Consider the following 24433-nt stretch of genomic DNA (forward strand, 5'->3'; position numbering starts at 1 on the left):
ATATATATTATACACACACATAGGCCCATCTCAAATATAATGTTAAACCTTGATATAACATATGCAGCAGTCTGAAACTCACACAATATTTTCATGTTACATTCAGATTGACAAAAAGCAGTATACAGGTATTCCTTGCTTAACGTCCATTCGTTCAGCAACCATTCAAAGTTACAACAGTGCTGAATGAAGGGGCTTATGATCAGTTCTCAAAGTTCTGCCTGTTGCAGTGCCCCCACAGTCAGGTGAACAAAATTTGGGCCCACTCGCATTTACAACCACCCTTTGGCCGACTGCCTAACTGCTACCGCCAGCTATCACCACCACCCTACCCTGCCCGCTGCACAGCGCACCACTACTGTACCAGCCGGAGCCTTCTTTCACACTGCTTTCTTTCACACCAGTGCAGCCAGGGCTTGTCTCGCACCCCACCCAGGGCATCTGTTTGCACACCAGCCAGGGCCTCTGTTCACGCCAAGTCCTTCTTTCACATCAGCGCAGCCAGGGCCTTCTTTCACACACCGGCCTTCTTTCATGGAAGAAGGCCCTGGGAGGACCACAAACAGAGGCCCTGGCTGGCGCACGATTGGAGACCCTGGGTGAGGTGTGGGAGTAGCCCCAGCTACACTGGCATGAAAGAAGGCCCTGGCTGGTACAGTAGTGGTGCACAGTGTGGCGGGCAATGCAGTGGGCAGGGCCAGGTGGTGGGGATAGTTGGTGGCAGCAGGTAAGTGGGCAGCCAAAAGAGCAGAGACAGGGGGAGATAGGCAGGTGGGGGGAGTTCAAGAGAAAGCAGTCCCTCACCATACCGAGGCTCAGGGCTGGGACCGGAATTTCCATCGCTAAGCAATGCAGTCATAAAACCTGGCATCACGTGACTGCATTACTTGACGACAGCAATTCGGGCAGTCCCTGTTGCCTTTGTTAACCAAATCCCATTGGTTGTTAGGTGAGGACCAAGCTGGGAATAGTTGGGATCGCGGTGGGTCCTCACCTAACAACCAATGGGATTTGGTTAACAAAGGCAACAGGGACTGCCCGAATTGCTGTCGTCAAGTAATGCAGTCATGTGATGCCAGGTTTTATGACTGCATTGCTGAGTGATGGAAATTCCAGTCCCAATTACCGTCATTAACCGAGGACTACCTGTATATGCTTTTCTTCCTATAGCATGGTAATAACTTTATTAGGAGCAAACTGCCACAAAACAATGCCTAAGTTCTCCAGAATTCTGAAATCCAATGGATTTTGAATTTTGTTTCTGATGATCATATATGGCTATAATACCTTTTTATCTTTTTGTTGTTATTTTAAAATTTTAAGCTCTTTCTACTTTGGTTAGAATAGCTGACATTACTGTCCTATGGAAAACAATAAGATATAATTGTATAATATAAAAGACAGGCTGCTGGAAAAAAAAGAAATAAATCAGATTTTTATTCCACACTGTTTCTGCTTTGAAGTACAGTAATTTCCAAGCGGTAGCTGAGACATATACTTGAGAATTGATCGGTTTTTGATATAGGCTCCTTATCTGGAACCAAGATTTTGTGCAGAACTTAAACAGAGGAAAATCACAGAGATGGTGCTATATTATTCAGGATCATATATTTGGGAGTATATATAAACATGAATTATCTTCACCTTTTTCTTAATTATTTATTTATATATTAATAAATAAGTTTAAAGTTAAGTCCTTTAAACACATAAATCAGTGAATATAATGAACATTTTGACTACTATGTAGTATATAGGAAATTATATATGTTTTCTTTCTTTGAGGGTATTCTCTCATTTGATAGCTACCCACAATTCAACTCATCCTTTCCAAATACTCTGGAAAGGAAGTAACATTTTTCAAATGTTCAAGTAAAGTATTCAAACATGTAGTTTATACACATGAATGATTCCTTAGTCACTACTGGAACTTCAAGTTCCTCAATAATCTGTAGGCTCACAAATGAATATGTACACAATCTCAGTGAGAAATATTATGTGTAATGCACCATACGAAGCATTATCTGTGGTATGACAGTAGTTGTTTCACTCATCAAATGATAAACATTATTTTTTTCTTCTCTGAAATTAGGAAAACGTTTTAGTGCATATGTGTCAATATGTGGCTAAAATCTTGTTCGGTGCTGACTACCAGAAACAGAAGGTAAAACCCATACAATATCAGCACTTCTACATATGTGTTCTATGAGCTGTTTTTCTTTAAACAGGCTTCCAATCTAAATCCTTTCAAAACCTCCATGCTGAGATGCCTTTGGAGATATTCCGTAACCAACATCTACAACTGTAAGAAACTTAAATTGCCCACTTCAGTCAATCTTTATTCAGTCATAGACCAGCAAATAAAACAAAATCACAATTAATTAGGATAAAAAGAGAAACCCATAAAATTCTAAAATATCTAAGAAAAATTAGAGGAGATGCTACAACATATTGTGCAAACTATATAACAGCACTTGGCTGTGGTCAACAAAATAAAATCAGATTGATCGGATAATAACAACTTAAGATAAAACGAGTTAGAACAACCAGGATGTTTAGAGAAGAATGGGGATAGTAATTCCTGGCGAGCACCTGCGTAGAGGGAGCAATACAAAATAACGTGTTTGATTGTTTCACTTGTTCCTCCACCACATGGGCACAGTCTCTGTTCAAAAGGGATATTTTGGTATTTCCCTTCATTAACAGCTGTTGGGAGAGCATTGAATCTGGCCAGGGATAAAGCCCTTCTAAATTTTGGAATTATTCTGCAGCTTAGGTATCTGGCTGGTCAGAGAAAATATGCAGAATGGCTCAAAAAGATGTTTCTAAGTAGAACTGATAATCTGATTGCAGCTTTAGATCGATGACCCATTGATTGAGGTCAGCTAGTGCACGTTCGTAACCCATCATGGTAATGGCTGCTCATGTAAAGCCATAAAATTGCAATTTGGCGATTATTGCCTGACACCAGGAAGCCTGAAAGCTATCAGTCATAATTGAAGAGGTCAATCCGATTGGAAAGAAAGAGAACTTAAGCCAATAGAAGATGTAGATCCAGAGGTTTCTATTTTAAGTAGGCCGGCTTCTCAATGAAGCATGAGGTACTTGAAAAATAGATCTCAGAAACTTGGACTGAACTCTTTCAAGAGAAAGAAATGACCCATAGGGGCCCAACTAAACTCCAAAAAGGAGCTGGGCTCAGATTTTTGCTGAGAAAACTTTAATCGCAGCGGGTATATACTGAGCTTCTTTGGAGTGATAGAAAGATTGTAAGGCTGATGCTGTTTTTTTGTGCAAACTGCCCACTTACCCTAAAAACCATTTTAGAGCTTGGACTGTTAACAAGATTGGGATGTACTGCTACTTTAAAATCACAGCCTTTTCTACATACTCTGTATTTCTTATGTGTCTTTAAAAAAGTGTTTGTCCTCTGTACTGAAGAGCTATACTACAACAAGCCACTCAAGATATTCCCAGGAGTGTGCAATTATATTTTCTGCATGCTGATGAAACCTAACAAAGTGTCTCAACAGGTCACCAGATTATAGAGGACACTGTCTAAGCTACAGACACATAAATGATCCCCACAAGAGCCCGGAATGTGACATTCTCCCTAGAGTCCCTTCAAAAATTGCTCTCAATTTGTAATTTTAATATAACAGAATAAACATATGATAATAGAAAAATATATGAGAAGTACTATACTCGTATTAACTAAACAAACAAATTAACTGTAATCAATGTAAATAATTTTTAAATTAACTGGACTAAAATCAAACTTAGGGTTTGTCCTGTCTCAACCATTTATTTTTCCTGATCTAGTCACTCTTGTCTTAGCCCTAGGAAGAAGAAGGCAATGGCAAACCACTTCCAAAATCTAGTCAAGAAAACTGCAGGGACTTGTCCAGGTAGCTGCCAGGAGCCAATATTGACTCAAAAGCACATGCACACACACACGCACACACGCACACACAATCAATTTATTGTAGTGTGATCCCTGACTTGCCAGTCAAAGGCCAAGTATAGTCCCTAGAATAAAAAGTTGAATACTCTTGCTCTTGATTGAAAATAAATGAACTGAACCTATTATTGATGGGGCAGTATCATTACATACGTCTGGAAAACTCTATATCCCAAACATAAACACTGCAGCAACCTGTTTTTAGATGAGTCTCTAATTTATAAATCATTAGTACTTCAGGCTGCCTTGGTCTTTCTGGAAAACAACATGTTCTAAAATAAGGCAATCATATGGGAGTACATGGTATGACTGAGGCATTTGAGAATTACAAAGTTACGCTGATTTGTAAAGTGCCTACACTGGACTGGCCTATACTGTATCTCATTCCATTGATGAAAAAAAACCATTTATCCAATATTTAGATACCAAACAGAATACATTAAAATGTACTAAATCTCAAAGCATGTTTTATAGTTCTTCAAACATTTCATTCAAAATGTAGCATCGTCAACTTGCATGCATGTGTGAGAGAGACAGGTTACATGTATTTTGTGGTTCTAGAATACAAAAAAGATTTCATCTTCTGGGAATCCTAGCTTGAATTTTGTTTTGAAAGCAAAATGTATGTCAGCAAATACACATTTTTAAAAAGTGGGCATTATCTGTTGAAATATCAGTGGGTGGGGTATGTGGCAGTATTTTTGAAACATTTTATTTCATCCAATTTTTTCCCCACTGCAATAGGATTAACTATTATTCTTATACTCCAACAGGTTTATTTTTACAGCAAATATTCCCAAACTAAATGGCACAAAGTAAGAAGGGAGCTGAAGTAAATATAATTCACCTATGAAGCAGATTGGGAAATCTACCTCACGGAGCAGATCTGGAAGGACATTGGCCAGAGGCCAGGTATCTGACTACCACAGCCATTTTGGAACTCCTAGCTACTGCAGTATTTTTTGTTTTCACTCCTGACCTTGGCACTTGCCTTAGATCATTACTGTTTTCTTTTCCTCTCATGGTTTCCAGGATAAAAAAAGGCTGAAAGTGTTAATTACAGCTGTTTGCATCAAGCCACAAAAAAGGTGAATATCTGGATGTAGAGTGACTTGCTATGGTGTTTTCTGGATAAAAATGTGCTGAATGTATTCGGTCCAAGAAAAATGATTTCTTGTTAGTCAATAGCTCAGAGTGGGGAGACCCAAATTCAAGTATACCCTCAACTGATAAGCATTAGCTGAGTGATTTCTAAGCAGTCATTGTCTCCCAGCCTAATTTTGTAGGATGTTGCTGTGAGGAAATGCTATGTGCTTCATCTTGAGCTGCTGCAAGAAATATAGTTTATAAATCTGACTAATAAATAAATAAATAAATAAATAAATAAATAAATAGTTTGGCTCAAACCGTAGTGACCAGATTATGTTAGTGAATCAGAATTCAAGAAGTCCCTCTCCAAAGGGCCTACCTTCAAACCAAACACCAGTACACAAAGCAGAAGAAGCACAGAGCCAGTCTTCCCTCCCCCCTTCAGATTCTAAATGGTTTGCCACAGTAGCTCCGCTACATTCCTGACTAAGTAGGCTGGCTGGGGAGTTCTGGGAGTTGACATCCACATGCCTTAAAGCTGCCAAGGTTGAGAAACACTGAAGTAGACAAAAAGGAAAAAAATGAGATGCTACCAAACCTTCTTAGCCACGTGCCCTGTTTCTGTCAATCCTCCTGAATGATGAATCAAATCTCTTAGAGTAGCTACAGGTGACAAACATAAAGTTATGTTTTGGGGCTACTGTCTAACACAGAACAAAATAAGTACTTTGCTTCAGTCCTTTGTGGAGGACTATTCTCCCAATGCCATCACTTTCTTGAAGCAAGACTTTTTCCTGGATACTTATCCCATGTGTGCTATTGCCATCCCTCCTACAACTCTTAACTAAAACTACTCTAAGCCAGTGTTAAAATCTTCCCCTTCTAAGGGTTTATTCAATTCTGAGAGGTCTTACTACACTGATGGAACATAATACCATAAGATACCGTATAGGAATAAGGAGGATGCCTGTTGCTAAAACTGTCGCACATTCTATGTTAAATTAGTATCTCCTGCCAATGAAACAGCTTCTAATGGTGCTATGTAGATGGGGTAATTCTTCCCCCCATCCCATGCAGGCCTTCCTCCTTCTCAAAATCTGTTCTAGAGGGTGGAAGCTTATCTGAAACAGCATTATGTGGAGGTAAGAGTTACCACATATTTTCACTGCAATTACATTGTGCAGTATAAAAGAAAAAGGGGAGAAATTGTATCTTCTTTCAGACACATTCATTTGCACTTTATACAATGAATATTTTGTCTGATGAAGATTGTACAAAGCAAAAATCAGGTCTGGATGGACTTACTGAGCACCTGGGCAATTACCTGAAAATTCACTTGTACCAAGGTGAAGGAAATACACTAGTATTCATTAGCAGAGGGGTAAAAAACATACAGTATTGTGTATCTCATTACCATTCATTCTCTATCACCATCTTTACTCAGAATTTACAGTATACGAATTCATTTTTTTGCCTACCTTACTTTCACTCTTACATGCCATTCTGTGGATATATTGTCAGATTATAGCAAACTTCCTCTCTCAATCTCTCTCTCTCTTCATCACTCCATACATATCTCAAAATGTTTCAAAATCCTGATATTCTTCAGTATAAATAATACTGAATGAAAATACAACCACCATAAATATATACAATAATTTAAAAAGAGCATCTACAAGCAATATTGATATAGATTTTATAGTAATTATACTCTTTTGGGAATTTACAAATACAACCTCTTCCAGGTCCCCTCACCAAAGGAGATGTGGGTCTCTACAAGGGAGAGAGCCATTTCTATGATGGTACCCCATTTATGGAATGTTCTCCCAGAAGAGGTTTGACTTGTGCCCATATCACATCATTTTGGGACCCGGTTCTACATTTTTACTGTGTTTTACTGTAAGCCACCCAGAGAGCTTTGGCTATTGGGTGGTTTAAAATTTTTACTAAATTAATAAAAAACAAAACAAGTTCCTAAGTCCTAAAAATGCCTCAGAACAGTAAATATAATGGCTTTACTTCCAAAACCACTTAAGTTGTATTTGTATCACCACAATCCCATTATTGTGACATAACTGTATAGTTGTCACTTATGACATTGACTTTCTGCATTGATTTCCCAATGATCTGAAGTCCTATGAAGTCATTTCTATAAACACTTCTAAAATAGATACACCTTGAAAAATTATCTCTTTTCCCATAACTGAAGAGCATGTGAAACAGGATATTAGACTCATGCTAACTTATCCAACCCGATCTGCAAAGGGGCAGGACTTGCAAGTTATACATGCATTGGTCTGTTTCAGAAAATCAGCATTATCCCTCTCTTCTTCCATTCAATTATTATCTGGAAAGACTTACTGGCTGGTACTAAAAACAAATAGCTTCTATAGATTAATGGATTAATGTGCTTAGGTATCAACCAAGTAGGTACAAAAGAGCTGTAACAGAAATTCTTATACTGCACAATATAGGTACATACAGTACATTCAGACAGATATCTGGTGCTGGTCTTTAGCAAATTTAATTTTTATATGGTTAGATCATTTATAAACAGCACAAGTCATTTATGAACCAGTCTTGATATACCTATAGTTGCATTCTCTGTGCAATTCTCTCTTTCTCTGTTAATGAAAAGCTTCTACAAAAGGAAGACAGGTAACATGGAAAAGAAAGGAACTTTTTAATCCTGTTAATTATTTGCCTGATCCAAATTTCATTCCTATCCCACGGATTTGAGAGGCATTCCTTCCATGAGGAAGGAACTATGAGATAGTACTCAGACAAATGAATGATAGGGAGAAGACTAAACAACCCTGACATCTGCCCTCCATTCAAGGCATCAGCCATTTCTAAGTGATTTCCACCAAAAATAATGGGGGTAGGGAGGGGGAACCACATAATCACAATGAATTGGACTCTGAAGATTGGTCAGTAGTTATAAAAATATACTATACCAGCCCATTCATGCTGGCATCCAATAACCTGTATAACACACTAAGCCCACAGGCCACATACGATTTTTTAAAATGTTTTAAAAATGACTACTAGATATAAACAGGCAAAAACAGGGTTTGTTGCCTGTTTATATCTAGTAGCTTGCCCTACCAGTTTTGTTGAGGGTGTGGTTTCCTCCTTGGTAGTTCTTTGATTAGAGTACAGGTAGTCCTCGGTTAACAACAGCCCTGTTTAGCAACTGTTCAAACTTATGACAGCTCTGAAAAAGCAGCTTTACAACTGGTCCTCAAACTTATGACCATCACAGCATCCCTTTGGTCATGTGATCACTATCTGTGAACTTCACAGCCAACTTCTGACAAACAAAGTCAATGGAGAAGCCAGCAATAAGTCACAAGTTGCAGTCACATGATATTGTGCTTAATGACCACGGGGGATTCATTTAATGACCACAGCAGAGCTGACACTGTAAGTCCAGCACATTTATGTGATGTTTCACTTAACAACCACATTGCTTAGAGACAGAGTTGCCAGTCGTAATTGCAGTTGTTAAGAGAGGACTCCCTGTATTGTTTTCTGCCTGTTTGTCTGGTGTTAATCCCTGCTTATCTGGGCGTTGGCTGCTGGAGATGATGTGTTCTGGACTTTTTGTTTCCTTCCTCAGTTTTTTTTATTGTCTCTTTTGAATGGTTTGTAAATGTGGCTTATCTCCATGTATCTACTGATGGCAGATTTGTCTGAATATAATGCTTCCAGAAATTCCCTAGCATTTTGGATTTGGCTTGATCTAAGATGCTAATAGTTTCCCACCTGAAACTATGGTTAAATATGTCCATGTGCTGTGAGATTAAGGCATTTTTCATCATGCCTTCTCTGCTTGTCTTCTGCCTAGGTTAGATTCTACTCTAAATTTTTATTTTAACTTCTTTGCCAGAATCAGGAAAGGAATTTATAGGTAGTCCTCATTTAGCAACTGCCTTGTACAGCAACCGTTCACAGTTACGATAGTGATGAAAAGGTAACTTTGCGACCAATCCTCATATTTACGACCTTCATAAATGTAAAGCAAAGGAAAGCTGAAGTAAGATCATAAGCATAGTCATGGTTTCACTTAACAACTGCTTTACCTAATGATCAAGTTGCTGGTCCCAGTTGTGGTAGCTAAACAAGAACCACCTGTACATCTCAGGATAAGGAGCCAAAAAACAGAATATTTATTTCTCCATAGTATATCCTTGCCTTCTCCTTCGATCAGAAGTTTAAACAACCAATTCCCAGTTTATTGTTCTATTACCAGGACTTTTCCTCATTTTCCATGGGCAGTAGTGACTAAGTAAAAAAACTATTACAAGGATATTAAATATATCTGGATAACACACTCAAGTATTATTATCCACCAGACTTCAATTTGAAAAGCTACAACAAAACAAAAAAGACAAATCATTGAGTCATACAGATTCCAGTATGAGCCTCAGCAGACCCAGCAAATCCAAATAAAAAAATGTAAGAATATATTGTACCCATCTACATCTCCCTGAGGAATGTGCATGTCCTTGTCATGCTCTGCAATTCTAGCTGTGATTAACTGTCTATAACAGCAATGTGAACTTCTTCAGGGGATGGCAGGGGGAAAGAAAGGGCTGAAATCAGTCTCTCAATGAAAAAGCAATCTTTAATTTTATGGGAACTATGCACACAGAGTCTATATTGCTGGTTGGAGGTAGGAAATACATTATATACACTAACAGTTCTCAATTTATGCATATAAATATCATCAAATAAGAGCCAGTTTGGTGTAGTGGTTAAAGGTATCAGGCTAGAAACCCAGAGACCATGAGTTCTAGTCCTGCCTTAGGCACAAAGCCAGCTGGGTGACCTTGGCCAGTCACTCTCTCTCAGCCTAGGAAGGCCATGGCAACCAGTTCTGAAAAACCTCGCCAAGAAAACTGCAGGGACTTGTCGAGGCAGTCTCTGAGAATCAGATACGATTGACTGGATTAAATAAAGAACAGTCAGATAAGGGACATTAGTCACAGTTACTGTATATTTGATGACATTCATCCTGATTTTATTATAGATATTTACATTCTACTTTCTGCCTCAAGAGTTGGATATTTTACATGCAGTCATATAGATTGTCAAATATCTGGGCAATATATCAATAATAAACATATAAATATCCATTATAGGTACTTACATCTTCCAGAGCTAACTGTTGGCAAAAAAACAAAATGACATATTTAGCATCTTGGTCATTTCATTTGCAATGCACCACATATAGCATATACAATGTTATGCAGTTCACCAAATATTATGTTTATTATCAACCTTTTCTTGATGCCATTGTTTCAATATTAATGAACAAGATATCCATTGTTCAGAGATAAGAATGCTAAAGTTGGTTATATACTTTTTTAATAATTACTACTCTCACACTCTCAGGCTTCAGCCCTTACCATTTGGGACTTTCATTAAGGCTCTGATCCAATCAATAAGATGCAATCAGTAAGATGCAAAAAGGGTACCTTCTTCAATTATCTTACTATGTGCAACAAATACCTTCCATAACTATCCAGTCAATGGGAATCAAACACAAGCATAAAGCAAACTTTGGTATACAAAGCATGGTCTGAAACATTATTAAATTAACAATATTAGTAACATCTTTCAACTCTCTTGATTATTGCACCACAATGTGATATTAACGAACCAAAATTATAAATCATGCTGTTTTGTTTTCAAGGTAAAAAAAACAAACAAGGAGTCCTATTCTGAAAGTAGTACAATATTCCACTTCCTGCCTCAAGAGTTGGGTATTTTTCTTATATTTACATGCAGTCATATAGATTTATTATTTTAATCTTGCCTTTCCACAAAAAGCAATGTTCAATCTGGCTAATATCAACAAAAGAAAAAAATAGAAGTTGTTTCTTTATTAGCTTCTTAGGTCTTTACAGATAAAAACCCACTGAAGCCTGAGAAGTACATAGTAGCTTAAAGCAGTATTAATCAGTTTTCAGAATTCTGGCACCCTTTAAGTAAACTAAAAAGATAAAGTGGTGCATATAAAGATTTTAACTTTTTATTGATTTTTAGCTGTTTTACAACTATGTCTCCTTCTGGACTTGTAGTTGCTATGGGTAGAAAAGGGAGAGGGAAAGGGAGAGAGGGAGAGAGAATCCTTTTTTTTAATATTCCAGGTTGCTGAATATTACCTCTCATTGTAAGTCAATTAAATCCACTTAAATAAGATGATTTGAAGTAGATCCCCCAATCAGAGAAAATATGAACTGCATGGTTCTTAAACTGTAATTACTTTATTAAAGACCCATATGTATAAAATATTCATTTCAACAAAGATGTAAAAGGCCAAAAAAACCTTTATTGCATGTTGTGCATAAAAGGTAAAGGTTTCCCTTGACGTAAAGTCCAGTCGAATCCGACTCTAGGGGGCGGTGCTCATCTCCGTTTCTAAGCCTTGGAGCCGGCGTTGTCATAGACACTTCCGGGTCATGTGGCCAGCATGACGACTCGGAACGCCGTTACCTTCCCGCCGAAGCGGTACCTATTGATCTACTCACATTTGCATGTTTTCGAACTGCTAGGTGAGCAGGAGCTGGGACTAGCAACGGGAGCTCACCCCGCCGCGCGGTTTCGAACCGCCGACCTTCCGATCGACAGCTCAGCGGTTTAACCCGCAGCGCCACCGCGTCCCTATGTTGTGCATAATGTCACACAATTTATATAACTTTCAATCTAAACTGAAATTACAGCACAATCACTGTACTGAAAAAAAAAAATCCCAGATTCCTTCTCAAACTCACATCACATTACTTTCATATGAAATATTTCTTTTTATGTTTCAGAATTGTCACTATGCTTAAAAGCAGCATCTATTCCCATGTGTAGCTTTCCAGGCTAGTCTTTTATTGATAGCTGCAAAAACTCAGTATTAAAGGGTTTCTTCTTTTTCCTCTCCTGTTCCTTACATACCCATGAAAGATTTGTGTCTTCCCACAGAAGTAGCCTGGGCTTATATTTTTGCCTCTTATCTAGTAATATCAGCCAATCACTTATATATACAGAATCCTAAAGAGCACACCTGCACAACATGTGGACCGCCAAGCAGCCTTGGGTGGCCTGAAAGCGCTTTTTAAAAACTCAATACATTCACCACTGCCAAACTTTGCTGCTGCCAGGAAGGAGCCACTGCCACCACCAAAGACATGCTGCCGAGCATCTCTAAAGCTTCCAGGCCTCGCACGGCCAGCTCCAGTGCTGCCACTGCTCCAACAGCCACCAAAGAGCTGATCAGAGTGCCAGGCATTCCTTTGCAATCCACAATTATTTGTATTTTATCAGTGTGGCCCTTTCCCCTTTGTAGGTTGTACAGGCCAGCTATTGCACAAACTTTTCAGGGTGGTCCACAACAGTCTGATCAGTAGCAACTTAGTTTTGCTTCTGTTCTACAAAATAGCAGCCAAAACACTAAAGGTAGCTTGGTATCATGTGAATCACTTTGGAGACTAATAGTTGATTTAAAGGATAATAACTTATTTTATCAGGTATAATTAATGATAAAGAGACATTCTGATAGCTACTATTCTTTGGCCTCAGGTTCCCCAAAATGATTTATTCACACAAGTTATCAACTTATGCATTACATTTCACACCTCAAACTCGTTATTCAGTCAAAATTTGTTTTATTATTATAGCCATTCTGTAAAATTTACAGAATTTAAAATTTAAAATGATTTAAATATTAGTATCTGTATGATGCCATCTAGAATCTGCTTGGATTGAGGTGGTAGTTAAATCCCATAAATAATAAATTGTAAATTTAACAACAGCCATGTTCAAAAAGTCCTAATCTTGTTTCCCAAGTAAAAGCATATGACCTATCACTCAACTTCAATTCAAATTGAAGTTTCAGTTGTTCCGCCCAGAGTCCCCTTTTCAGGAGAGATGGTCGGTGATAGAAAATCGAAAAATAAATAAATAAATAAATTCCAAGTCTGATTGCTCAGACTAAGCCTATTTAAATCTTGAAGATTTCAACCATGTAAATTGATCAGCCTCTGCCATAAGAAAAATGGCCTGGCTAGTCCATTACAGTGGCCTATTATACTTAGTTCCCACACCATAATAAATATCTGTATTTACTTAGGGCAAATAGGTATCCAGAGAATGAAAAAAGCTGAAAATACTTTTTTACTATATTGAAGTTCAAAAACTATCAAGTAAATGAAAAGAGTAAAAAACAGCTCTTTTAAAAATCAGATCAAAGGGAAACTTATTTCAATTTATGAAAACTATGTCTCTCAAAGGATATCAGATAGATTCTAAAAACTGTAATAACTGGGTTGCAATAAAAGGGAATTATATTTATCAATAGCATTAGACACAGAAATGTAATAGAATGATAAGGTTGGAAGGGACTTTATCATTCAAGCTTCCACTGAGCCACCATGGCAAACTACGTTCCTTTAGAATAGAGAAACACATTGTGACCGAAAATGGCAGTCAGATATGGGATTCAGGCTGCAGAAATCTCTCTGGAGCAAGGAGAGATTGCAAGATTACTCATATGTACTCTGTACAGCTGTTTTTTTGTGAGCAGATGGCAGGAACTGCATTTTTGCGATTCGCTGGGAGTCATGAGATTTTGTCATGCCTGTAGCCACTAAAGTTGCCTATATGGACTTTAAGTTTGACCAAGGCTCATCTATTAATCACTTTGGATTTAATTTTTTTTCTTTGGCCGTTTTTTTTTTAATTGAGACCTTCTGACTGGCAAGTTTTATTGAAATCACTGGGTGAGTCTCCTTCAATCCTTTAAAAAGTTTAACTACAGGTTTAAAGATTTGTAACAAAACATTTTTTTGGAATATACAGCAAAAGGATGATTGTTGTGGGCTTTAGAAAGTGTTAAATGGATTAAGGGCTCAGATAGACTTGACTGAAGACGCTGAGGCTAATTGAAAAGATACTTTTTCATGGGAAAATCTCCTTGTTTATACTTTGAAACTAATAAGATGACTTTGAAGGTTGGACACTAGAGGGCACCAGATGGCTACTTTAAAAGTAATGTATGATGAATTGGTGCAGGAAGTCTTAGAACTATTTAACTTTATAGTAGAATCAGAAGGTGTTATTGAAGATGAACAAGCCCCATTGATTAAAACTGATGTTGACTTACAGGTGGATTTAAAAATTATAGCCTAGAAGAAAGAGATGGAAATAATGGATTTACAAATGAAATTAGATGATGATTTAAAAATTTAAAAAGATATACAAATAATAAATCAGAAGAGCGATGTGGATTATTTTCTTATATTGGATGCACAAAAGGGATTTGCTGGAGTTGTCACACTGGAGTTACAAAAGGGGCGTGACAAAGATGACAAGAACTTTGATAGAAGAGACAAAGAGAGTATGAGAAAGCAGATATTAGAACTTTCTTCGAGGAATTTAAATATCTTTGGGAGAAAGAAAAATACAAAATTGGTTTATTTGATCAAGGTTAAAATAATGGGTTGCTATTTCTGGTGATGTTTAATGGTTTTTTTTATTGGGATTAGATGATGATGGTTATTTTTGGTAATGTTTAGTTGTTTTTTGACTGGGATTGGACTTTGACTATTTGAGGAGAGGAAATAGGGGGGATCTGTTTAAATAGAATTGGAAATATAAATACAAAAGGAAAGATTCAAATTGGGTGTAATAGATATAGTTCGTAACACTTATTTGTTACGAACTATCAGAAATATTGTTATTTCTGATAACCCTTACTGGATTTCTGCTGATTAATATGGAGAGATGAGGGTTTAGAAATGGGCTTATAGTGAATGGGGTGAAGTACAGAATGAAGAAGTGTTCACTTGTATTTTAAGAGATAGTGATAATTTGTTAATGTTGATTATACTTGCTAGGGATGAAGGGGACGTTTCTTTTTCTTTCCCTTTTTTTTCTTTTTCTGCACTTTTTAAAAATTTTAATTTTTTTTCAGTGCACCACATGCAATTTTACTGAAAATTGAAGATCCTCTCTTCAGACATAGTTACAATTATCAGTACACATGTAAACGAGAAAAAATATTTTTGTTTTCACAGGCTTTCTGGTCAATACTACATTGAATCCTCAAGGTATTCACTTCAAAAGAATAACAGTGTATGACTTGCAGTGCTCATTAGGTTACCAAGATACTAACTACCAAACAACTTAGAGCTATTTTACATCTTTAAAAACATGTAATAGTTAAGAGCTGGATTATTCAAACCATGTAAGAATTAAGTTTCTTTTTTTTCTCTCACGCTCTCTTTGTACAAATCACAATATTTGTTTATTCTACAGCTCTATTGCCCAAAAGATGTAACTTTTTTTTAAAGAGCACAAAAGGTTCATGAAGCAACAGCTATTGATTTTTAATGTCATTTAAAAAAAAAAAGCATTTGTCTTTTACAAAAAGAAGATCGCTGCCCTGGCATCTTATAAAACAAGAGGTTCCTGTAAAATTCTGGGCAGCAATTTTTTGTCTATGTGGAATGACATTATACTTTATATTTATAGTCAGGCTGTTAACAAATATCCTCTGGGAAGATTAGAAAACAAGACAAAACAGGACAATTGGTACAACAGCAATCATTGCAGATATTTCCAAGAGACATGAAATAGTAGTGATGGGAAGCTTCAAGACAGCTGCTAGAAGACAAATGCTACCAAGTATGGTCCTGAAGAATTCCTGATTTTTCTTACTGACAACTTTTCCTTCAGAGGGTGGAGAAGAGCTATCCTTAACTTGATGTTAACCCACAGGGAAGATTTAACATTGTTAAAGAAGAAAGTAGGAATACCAGAAGGCTCAGAGGAAAGCAGTCATATAATGCTGGAGTTCTTGATTTTAAGGAAACCAAAGCTGAATCTAATTGAACACATATTTCAATTTCAAGAAAGCATTATTTCAACAAATTCAAAGCAATGAATAATAGGATTCTATGGCAAGAGCGGCTAATTGGAAAAGGAGCTCAAGATTGGTGAGAGTTTCTAAGGAGATATTAAAAACACAGCTGGAAATATCATAATGAGGAAAAGAATGTAGGGCAGCAGAAGCAGCCAAAGTAATTGCACAAAAGATTTAGTGGAGCCCTGAATAGAAAAAAAAAGTGTGTGTGTGTGTATGTAGATTATGTATAGGTTGTTAGGAATTGTAGAGATGGTATCAGAAATGCTACAGCTTCAAATGAGCTGAGGTTCACAAAGAATGCTTAAAAACCCAAAAAAGATTTCTTTAGATATGTTCAGAATAAAAGGAAGAGAAAAAAATCAGTATATAGCTACTCAGTGAAAATGACAAATTGCTAACAGATAAAAAAAGAAGGAACTATTCAACATATTGATTCAGTCTTCTCTAAGAAGACAGCATGTGTTCCACCAAGAAGAAAAGGAGGAAGATGCAGAAAGAAGTTGAGACTGATAGAAACTGGTCAAGAATACCTATTTACTGCAAATGAGTTTAAATCTACAGGACCAGATGAATTGCATTATTAGTATTAAAGGATCTAGCTGATAGTTTAGACAAACTTTACATGTTATCTCTGAACTATCCTGAAGAACAGTAAAGTACCTGACAACTGATGGAAGGAAAATATCCCTATCTTCAAAAGAGCAATGGGAAAAGGAAGACAAAACTACAAACTAGGCGTTCTGGCATTAGTACCTGAGAAAACTCTAGAGATCATAAAAATACTGATTTAATCAGAATAAAGTATAAAGACACTGAATACCGTTCAGTAAGTATCAGAAGTCAGTATGTTGTCAAGAAAACTTGCAAGATGATCATATTTTGATTGGGTTACTTCCTTGAAAGATTGTGGAGAATGCTGTAGTTATAATAAAACTTGATTTCAGCAAAGCATTTAGTGTCCATGACATTCTGATTAGCAACTAAATATGCATGGGTTGGATGGCATGACAATTAAGTATATACATAGATTGCTCAAAAATGATACTCAAAGAATATTAATCCTTGGTTCCTCATCAAACAATGACTTTTTGACCCCAAGTATGACAACAAGTAATAGGCCCAAACATTAGTAATATGTATTTAAGTGCTTATCTTCAAAATCTATCAATTCTGCAACAGAGGCAACAATCATGAAAAGAATTGTAGGAAAACAGCATCTAAATAATCCAAGAGCTTTACATTACTTTTTAATGTTACTTAAACTTCAGGTTATCCTTCCATCTATCCACCATATTATGTGCATTATACATTATGATTCACGCAAAATAGTCATTCAAATTACAGTATTTTCCTTCATTTTAAGACACATTTTCATTCTCCACCACATATTCTACCAAATACAGTAGTGCATTTTGTGACACTCATGACTTAAGCAAAACATTTGTAAGCATTATATTTGCTTAGCGTTCTCTATATTTCACGCTTTAAAGTCTTTTCTCTAGGGAAAAAAGTCCCTGAACAGACTAAGGCAACCACAGTAACAATAAAAAATCTAAAAAACAAGTATAAATCTAGAGCAGAATAGATTTTAACATTAAAGTAATTATTATACTGTCATAAACCAATGGTGGGCAAATTATGGTTTACACCTCTGGTTCCCCAGATTGTGCAGCCAAACATCAACAGTCAAGTCAATTTATAATAGATAATTGCACAGGACCCTCAGAAGTTGTCTGTTTCAACTACTGTCACTTCAGAATTCATTCTTAGATTACAAGAGCATCCAACAGCTGAACAGTGGCCATTATCATGGTCTGTCAATAACACAAACCACTTTGCAAAGCCATTTCATTTCTTGATCCAGATTAATTTGGCATCAAACCCATAGGCTGGGTTTGCATATCTCAGTAAATCTAGAGTGATTAGGTGCCCTGACTTTGCAGGGGCAGTCAGTTTTAGCTTAAATCCAGTCCTGGCTTTGGAGGAATATCCAGGCAATCCCCCATCACCTCAAAACCATAAAGTCCCAATTTCCAGGAGCCCATCTCAGCATTACCAAGCAGCAGAAGACTCACACAAGCTAAACTTTGGGAAACAATTTTGGCATTCACAACTCATTGCACCTACCTGAGAAACTGAGTAGGGTTATCCTATTGGTCTGTCTGTCATATTTATAAACTGCCAAGTCCCTAAGTACTCAAATATCCAGGCTGTAAAAGTTTACAAGATCATTATGGGTAGCAAAGATTAACAGAAAACCATCTCTTTGCTTCCATCTACTGGTCATCTGGATTTTCACAACCCAGAGATGGTAACCCTAGCTCGATGCAGAGCAAGGTAGCAGGATTACAGGATGCAATAGCCATAGAAATAGCATCAATTAATCAGACTCTTTGGAAGTGCCTGGGTTTTCTTTCAGTTATTAAGCCTGGGGATACCTCATGATGGAAAGTGTAAGGAATAAAGCTGTGACGTAGGAACCAGTGATTCCCAGTCCACAGAGAACTGTTATATCAACATATATCCGATGCCTCCTACAGCAATCAGGAAAATGGCCAGGTATCTATTGACTTGAAGGGTGAAAGAAAAAGCCTAGAATTTAAATATTGGATCATAGATCATTATAAAGGCTTTGAGTTCTGTATACTTCAGGGAACAAATCTGTATGTACTGTGTATAGTTTTGTTCTTGTCTGAAAGAAGGACACCAGTGTAGATAAACAGTTCAATTGAATAAGCGAATTCCTTAATATTTAGAGATTTCTGGATATCTTTGCTGCTTCCTAGTGAATGTCCAGATTTCTGCAGCCCAAATACAGTAGCCTTATTCTATTGCTTGTTAGTTATCTATTACCTCAGTTTGATCTAGATATAATTTTAAACATAGGATGAGAATGTAGTAAGGAACAGGAGTTTGGAATTAGTGAAAGCTGCTTCATTATTAACAGAAATCCTTTCAAACATTATTGTGGTATATCTGCAATTTCTGTCTGAGATTGGGAAACTGAGTTATGGATGAATATTAATAAATATGTATATTTACAAAAATTTAGCATATACCAATTTTTACTTTTGGAAACATGGTCACTTTAGATAAGCCATAATGTGGCTTGTTTGCTTTTGAGTTGGTTTTAATGAGGGATGTGAATCCAGTCATTGCAGTTTTGAAACCATTGTTTATTCCTTAGTTTTATGTAAGACCTGGGCCACTGTGCTAACAAACCATTAAGTTTTAATAATACAAAATGTTAATCTAGACAGTGTAAGAAAGCTTCTTACGTTCTTAATATGTTTTTACTCCTTTTAAAGAAACCAAGCAGTCCTCATGGACAAGGAGGGAAAAGCAGATTCCAGAGCAGCTGTGCTTGATTGCACAAGTAGTTTTCTAGATCTTGGTTTTCTAAATCTCTCTTTAAAAATTAGAGCATATTGCTGGACTCAGAGAGCACACTTCTTGTTTAACTATTATTGCATAAACAAAAAAAATATCCAGGAGTCTGTGAGTTCTAGTCCCACCTTAGGCATGAAAGCCAGCTGGGTGACCATGCGCCAGTCACTCTCTCTCAGCCCAACTCACCTCACAGGGTTGTTGTTGTGGGGAAAATAGGAAGAGGAAGGAGTATTAGGTATGTTTGCTGCCATAAGTTATTTATAAAAATAATAAAGGCAGGATGATAAATTAATTTTTAATTTTTTTTAAAAAAATGCCTTAGTCTAATGTGTAAATTCACATTATCTGAGTATATATGTTTACTCAGAACTAACTCCCTTTGATTTCCAAATAAGTCAGAACAGAATGCAGTCTAAATCAATAAAAGTTTCTTTTGTTTGTATTTCAAGTGTAATGCAGACTTATATTCATGCATAGAATACACTACCTCATTATTAATTTCCACAGGTCGTTTCTTTGGTTCTCCAATATCCAAGTAACTGAAAAACAAGAAAATAAATTAGGTTATTTACAAGTATAACATGTAACAAAATATTGTAAAGTTTCAGCTATTCAGTACTACATTTTCAAAAATATTCTTTTTTTTTTGCCTTATACTTTCCTGTTTTCGTGGTTTTTCCTAATAACCAGCCAACATATTATACCTATGTGACAAACTCAGTTCTTAGTCGGCTATTTGGCAATTTCTCCTTATATTTTTAACTTATGCAAAAGGTTGACAACTTTGGGTGCCTCTACAGTGCATTCACCAGATGGGTGCTTAACCAACAAGCCACATTATGGCTTAATATGATATATGAATCCAGCAAATAGCAATGATAAGCAATTAATATTATATGCTGACAGGACTATCATATATTTTAGGATATTTTATTGTTACTTGTTAAACATTACACAGTCTAAAATTCTACAAATATGAAAGCCCATATTCTATATTTCTAAATAGTTATATAAATCTGGTTCTTTTTGAAGCTTACGAGACAAAGTTCTTAACACTAATTTCAGCAAACACCAAAACAATAAAATCTATCAAAAGTAAAAATATAGAATAATATAAGGCAATAATTATAGCCAAATGTATATTTGTAAACTGGTGTAATATACTATATTTAAAATCAGGCAAAAAAGAGTAAAATTATACTAAGGCATACTATCTATTTTACAAACTCATATTGATTTAAATTATTTTATAGCCAGTCCCATTACTATTTCTCATAAAGAATTATGGGAACTGTAGTTTGGCTTCAATGCTGAAAATGTTCTGTTAATGATCCATGAACTGTTTCACAACTAATTTGAATCAAGGATTCTCCAGGCAGAAAAATGTCTGCTAAATCTTATCTTCAGATTCAAACTAGGATTTGTAATTCCGAACACTCTTTTATTCTACACTATAACTTTTATATAGATATAGATAGATAGATATAGATACAGATAGATATATTAAAAAATATGAATAACTTAATTAGCAAAATCCTATGCGTTGGAAGTAAACTTGAACTGAACTTATTTGTATTTCATGTTTAGTGTTTTTACTAGAAAAAATACATAGCATAAAACAGTGCAGGCTACATCCACTCAAAAGTATATTCAGAAAATTTAGTGGGAAATGTATATTAAGGTTGACAGCTAAAAAAAGAGAAGACGGTGCCTTCTTTAGGTATTGGATATCAGGAGGGAATTTCATCAGGAATAGCTTGCATGACAGGCTAAGTCTGCTGTATCACTGTGTTCCACACCACTGTTACCAGTACAGCACCTGTCCTCTTTTGCTTTAATCACCCTAGTATGTATAATAGGGGTAGGTAATGTGGCACCTTTCAGATATTTAGGACTAGTTCTACAATCTCTTTTTTATTGGTCATGGTAGCTGTGACTGAGGAGAGCTGAAATCCAAGACATCTGAAGAATCCCAAATTGCTTGCTTCTGGATTGTAGCCTTAAATACAGCAATGTCAAATACACTTACATCAATATTGTCAATGGTGTTGGAACAGGACTTTTCACTTAACTGCTCCATCACTTCTGAGAGAAAAAAATTATAGGTAGTAATCCATGAGACCCAGTTTGGTATAGTGGTTAAGGCACCAGGCTAGAAACCAGGAGGCTGTGAGTTCTAGTCCTGCCTTAGGCACAAAGCTAGCTGGGTGACCTTGAGCCAGTCGCTCTCTCTCAGCCCTAGGAAGGAGGCAATGGCAAACCAGTTCAGAAAAACTTTGTCAAGAAAAATACAAAGACTTGTCCAGGCAGTCTTCGAGAATCGGCCACGATTGAACAGATTAAAAAAAAAGATACATACATGGGAAGGCAAAGAGAAAGACTGGGGAACTGGCCCTATGAACAATCAAGTTTTCACTGTTTAGTTAAAACATCTTAACTCTAAACGAAAAGAGTGCTTTGACTCCCCCCCCCTTTGGAGGACTTGGATACTGCCATTTAAAAGACCACATATTTCAGTTTCTAGGTCATGTTGGTTGGAATTACACATTACTACTTACTTTAGTTTTTTGAAGGCTTCTCTGCCACCAGCAACATAGTGCTCTCCGCTTTGAATCTCATCTAGCTGCCGGATGCGATGCCCACCACGGGGTGTATAAATATTCCGCACAGCCCCAAAAGAAGCATTCACCCCACCTGTCACTTCTTTTAGAAAGACATCGAAACTAGACACCTTCTTCTCATGGATAACAACACGGCGCCCAGGAAAGAAAGGGTCTCCATTGCGATATACCATCACACTCTTCACCACAGGCTGTGACAGACAGGTTGGCTTGGCACTGGGACTACTCATAGCCGTCCTTCCACTCTCCTATCCTGGTTCCTGTTTGTAATGAATATAATGATCTGAGCACCTGTAGGTTTAAGAAGAATGGGATTTATTTTCTTCCACTGTTTTTCTCTGACAATTATGTTTGAATTTCAGTTTGCAGCATAGGCACTGCATACACATCTACAGCATGACTGGCACACGGGAACAAGCACCAACAGTATTTCTATGCCTAAAAAACCAGGGCGGCTCTTAAGGTTTCCCAAAGGTTTCAGTTCCATTACAGTTCAAAGAGTCCCTCTGCTAGGCAACCAATTCTTGCCAATCTCTTGAGAATAGTAAACTCGTCATGAGTTCCTTCTTCTACATATTCACACAAACTAAAGATGCAAAGCAGAAATGCTTATTAAGTACAGCAAAGAAACCACACTCCTCCCCAACTCTGTTATGGGAGCCCCAGAACACCCACTTTTTTTTAATTGCAACTAGGTACATCACATTTTCCCCTCACCAATATCTTCACTCCTCCCTCTTTTCATTCATTGTTTTGTTTTGCTTATCTTCTTCACTTAAAAAATTAACCATGAAGTGACCTTCTAAATGAACCTACCATGAAATTTAGAGTTGGAAGGATAAAGGAAGTATTTATTATCTAATATTAAAAGACACACTTACTGTAACTTTTTATGGCAGCTGGCAAAAACACAAACAGAAATGGCAGAGAACAGAAAAGGCAGATATGGTCAATTGTTTGTGGGGAGGTTGCAAATTTTACTTGCAAAATGTTCATGTTGAAATGGAAATGTTTTCAATGGAATAAAAAGAGGGAAAAAGAAGATAGGGTAGGATAATAAGACACAACTGAGATTAAAATTCTTTACTGCTTCTATTGCAGAGATGACGCAGTAAGCAGAATGGTAGAATCTTAAATTTCATCCCTACATCATTCGGCTTCAAAGTATGTGGCTGTAATCTCACTGCATTTCATTCATTCAGATTTGTCGTCCACCATCATAGCACAGTCTCTCATTACTCTTGATAATGCCATACACCAGTAATTAATTTATTCCTAGCATCTACATCAGATGCAGAGGCCTCAAACTAAGTTTACTCAGTGATCAGCTCATGCATGCGTACTATTCAATATGATCCAGAAACAGAATCCTAAACTCTTGATTCAAACTTCATGAATTACAGAAGGCCTGAATAAGGTGAGAAGAGAACATAGGAGGAGGCCAAAGGGCTGATCTAAACTACTATTCAGAAGGTCATCATTTTGCAAAGATGTGTCCTACATACATCACACAGACACACACCTAAGCGAACACCAGGCCTAAGGCTGCTTTGGAGCTACTACATTATACCCTCAGCAGGATCCAACCACCAAGAAATTGTTGAGCTCTTTCCTTTCCTCCAAATGCGTTCAGTCTATTCAAACACACACATATTTTTTCTCTCATATCTTCACCCAGGCGGCTCTTCGCATTTCACCACCCCCAATTTTGGTCACTTAATCCCAAAGGAGAGAGGTTTTGCTACAGGACTGAAAACAACTTTGCCGTTTCCACCCACGAGCTGTTGCTGTCAATGCAGGAGAAAGCGGCGACTTTCCGTCCAGCATAGAAGGCAGACTTCATCATCGTCTTGAGGAGTCGGGAACTTCCACTATCCCGGGTGGCAATGCCCTGAAAGCCACAAATCCGGAAAAAGAGGGAAGTTGGCCGCGCCAAGTAAGGGCTGCCGTCCCAGTGTTGAGCAAAGGGTGGAGAGGAGAAAGGGAGACGAGCACCTGAGCGAACCAAAGTCCCGACGCCTCTTTTCACCCCGGCTAGCTCAGCCGCCTTCTCTCTTCCTCTCCGCCTATCGCGGGTTCAGCTTTGGGCACCATGAGCTCTCCCCAGGACCGACCGACGTTTGCGGGTGGTGCTGGAGCTGTGGCTGCCACAGCAAAGCGCTCTCATGCTTCCCAAAGTTGAAGAGAGACGGCAGGGGAGGCGTGGCAGCTACTGGCCGCGGGTTTCTGCTCCCAGAATGCTGGACTTTTTTCCCTGTCCGCCGTTTCCACAGCAACGCACCTGGCTCGGGAGCAAGGAGGGGGTTGCAACAAATCCTGCGAGGCAACCTGGAGGCCTCGCCAGGGATCTCTCCAAGAGAGGATTACGCGGGGTTACCGTTTCCCTAGCCTCATCACCGAGCAAGAGAGATAGGAGAGATGGCACCCAGCTGGGGTGGAGGCAGGAGGACTAAA

At 37.5% G+C, this 24433-nt stretch overlaps 1 protein-coding gene across 2 annotated transcripts in view; it reads right to left on the bottom strand.

Annotated features, from left to right (window-relative positions):
- DCDC2 (doublecortin domain containing 2) overlaps positions 1 to 24112 on the bottom strand; it is a 61810-nt gene extending 37698 nt beyond the window's left edge. Inside the window, exons 1-4 of one of the 2 annotated variants that reach the window (XM_063298970.1) lie at positions 23975 to 24112; positions 21917 to 22270; positions 19846 to 19897; positions 10203 to 10217 (exon numbers count right to left, since the gene is read on the bottom strand). In XM_063298970.1, the coding sequence (XP_063155040.1) occupies positions 10203 to 10217; positions 19846 to 19897; positions 21917 to 22209 (360 nt within the window). In that variant the 5' untranslated portion in view covers positions 22210 to 22270; positions 23975 to 24112. The remainder of the gene's footprint in view (positions 1 to 10202; positions 10218 to 19845; positions 19898 to 21916; positions 22271 to 23974) is intronic. The other variant, XM_063298971.1, reaches the window with a different exon arrangement.
- Positions 24113 to 24433: the final 321 nt, after the last annotated feature.

The sequence above is a fragment of the Candoia aspera genome, chromosome 3, assembly GCF_035149785.1.
Source record: "Candoia aspera isolate rCanAsp1 chromosome 3, rCanAsp1.hap2, whole genome shotgun sequence".
Lineage (NCBI taxonomy): Eukaryota > Metazoa > Chordata > Lepidosauria > Squamata > Boidae > Candoia > Candoia aspera.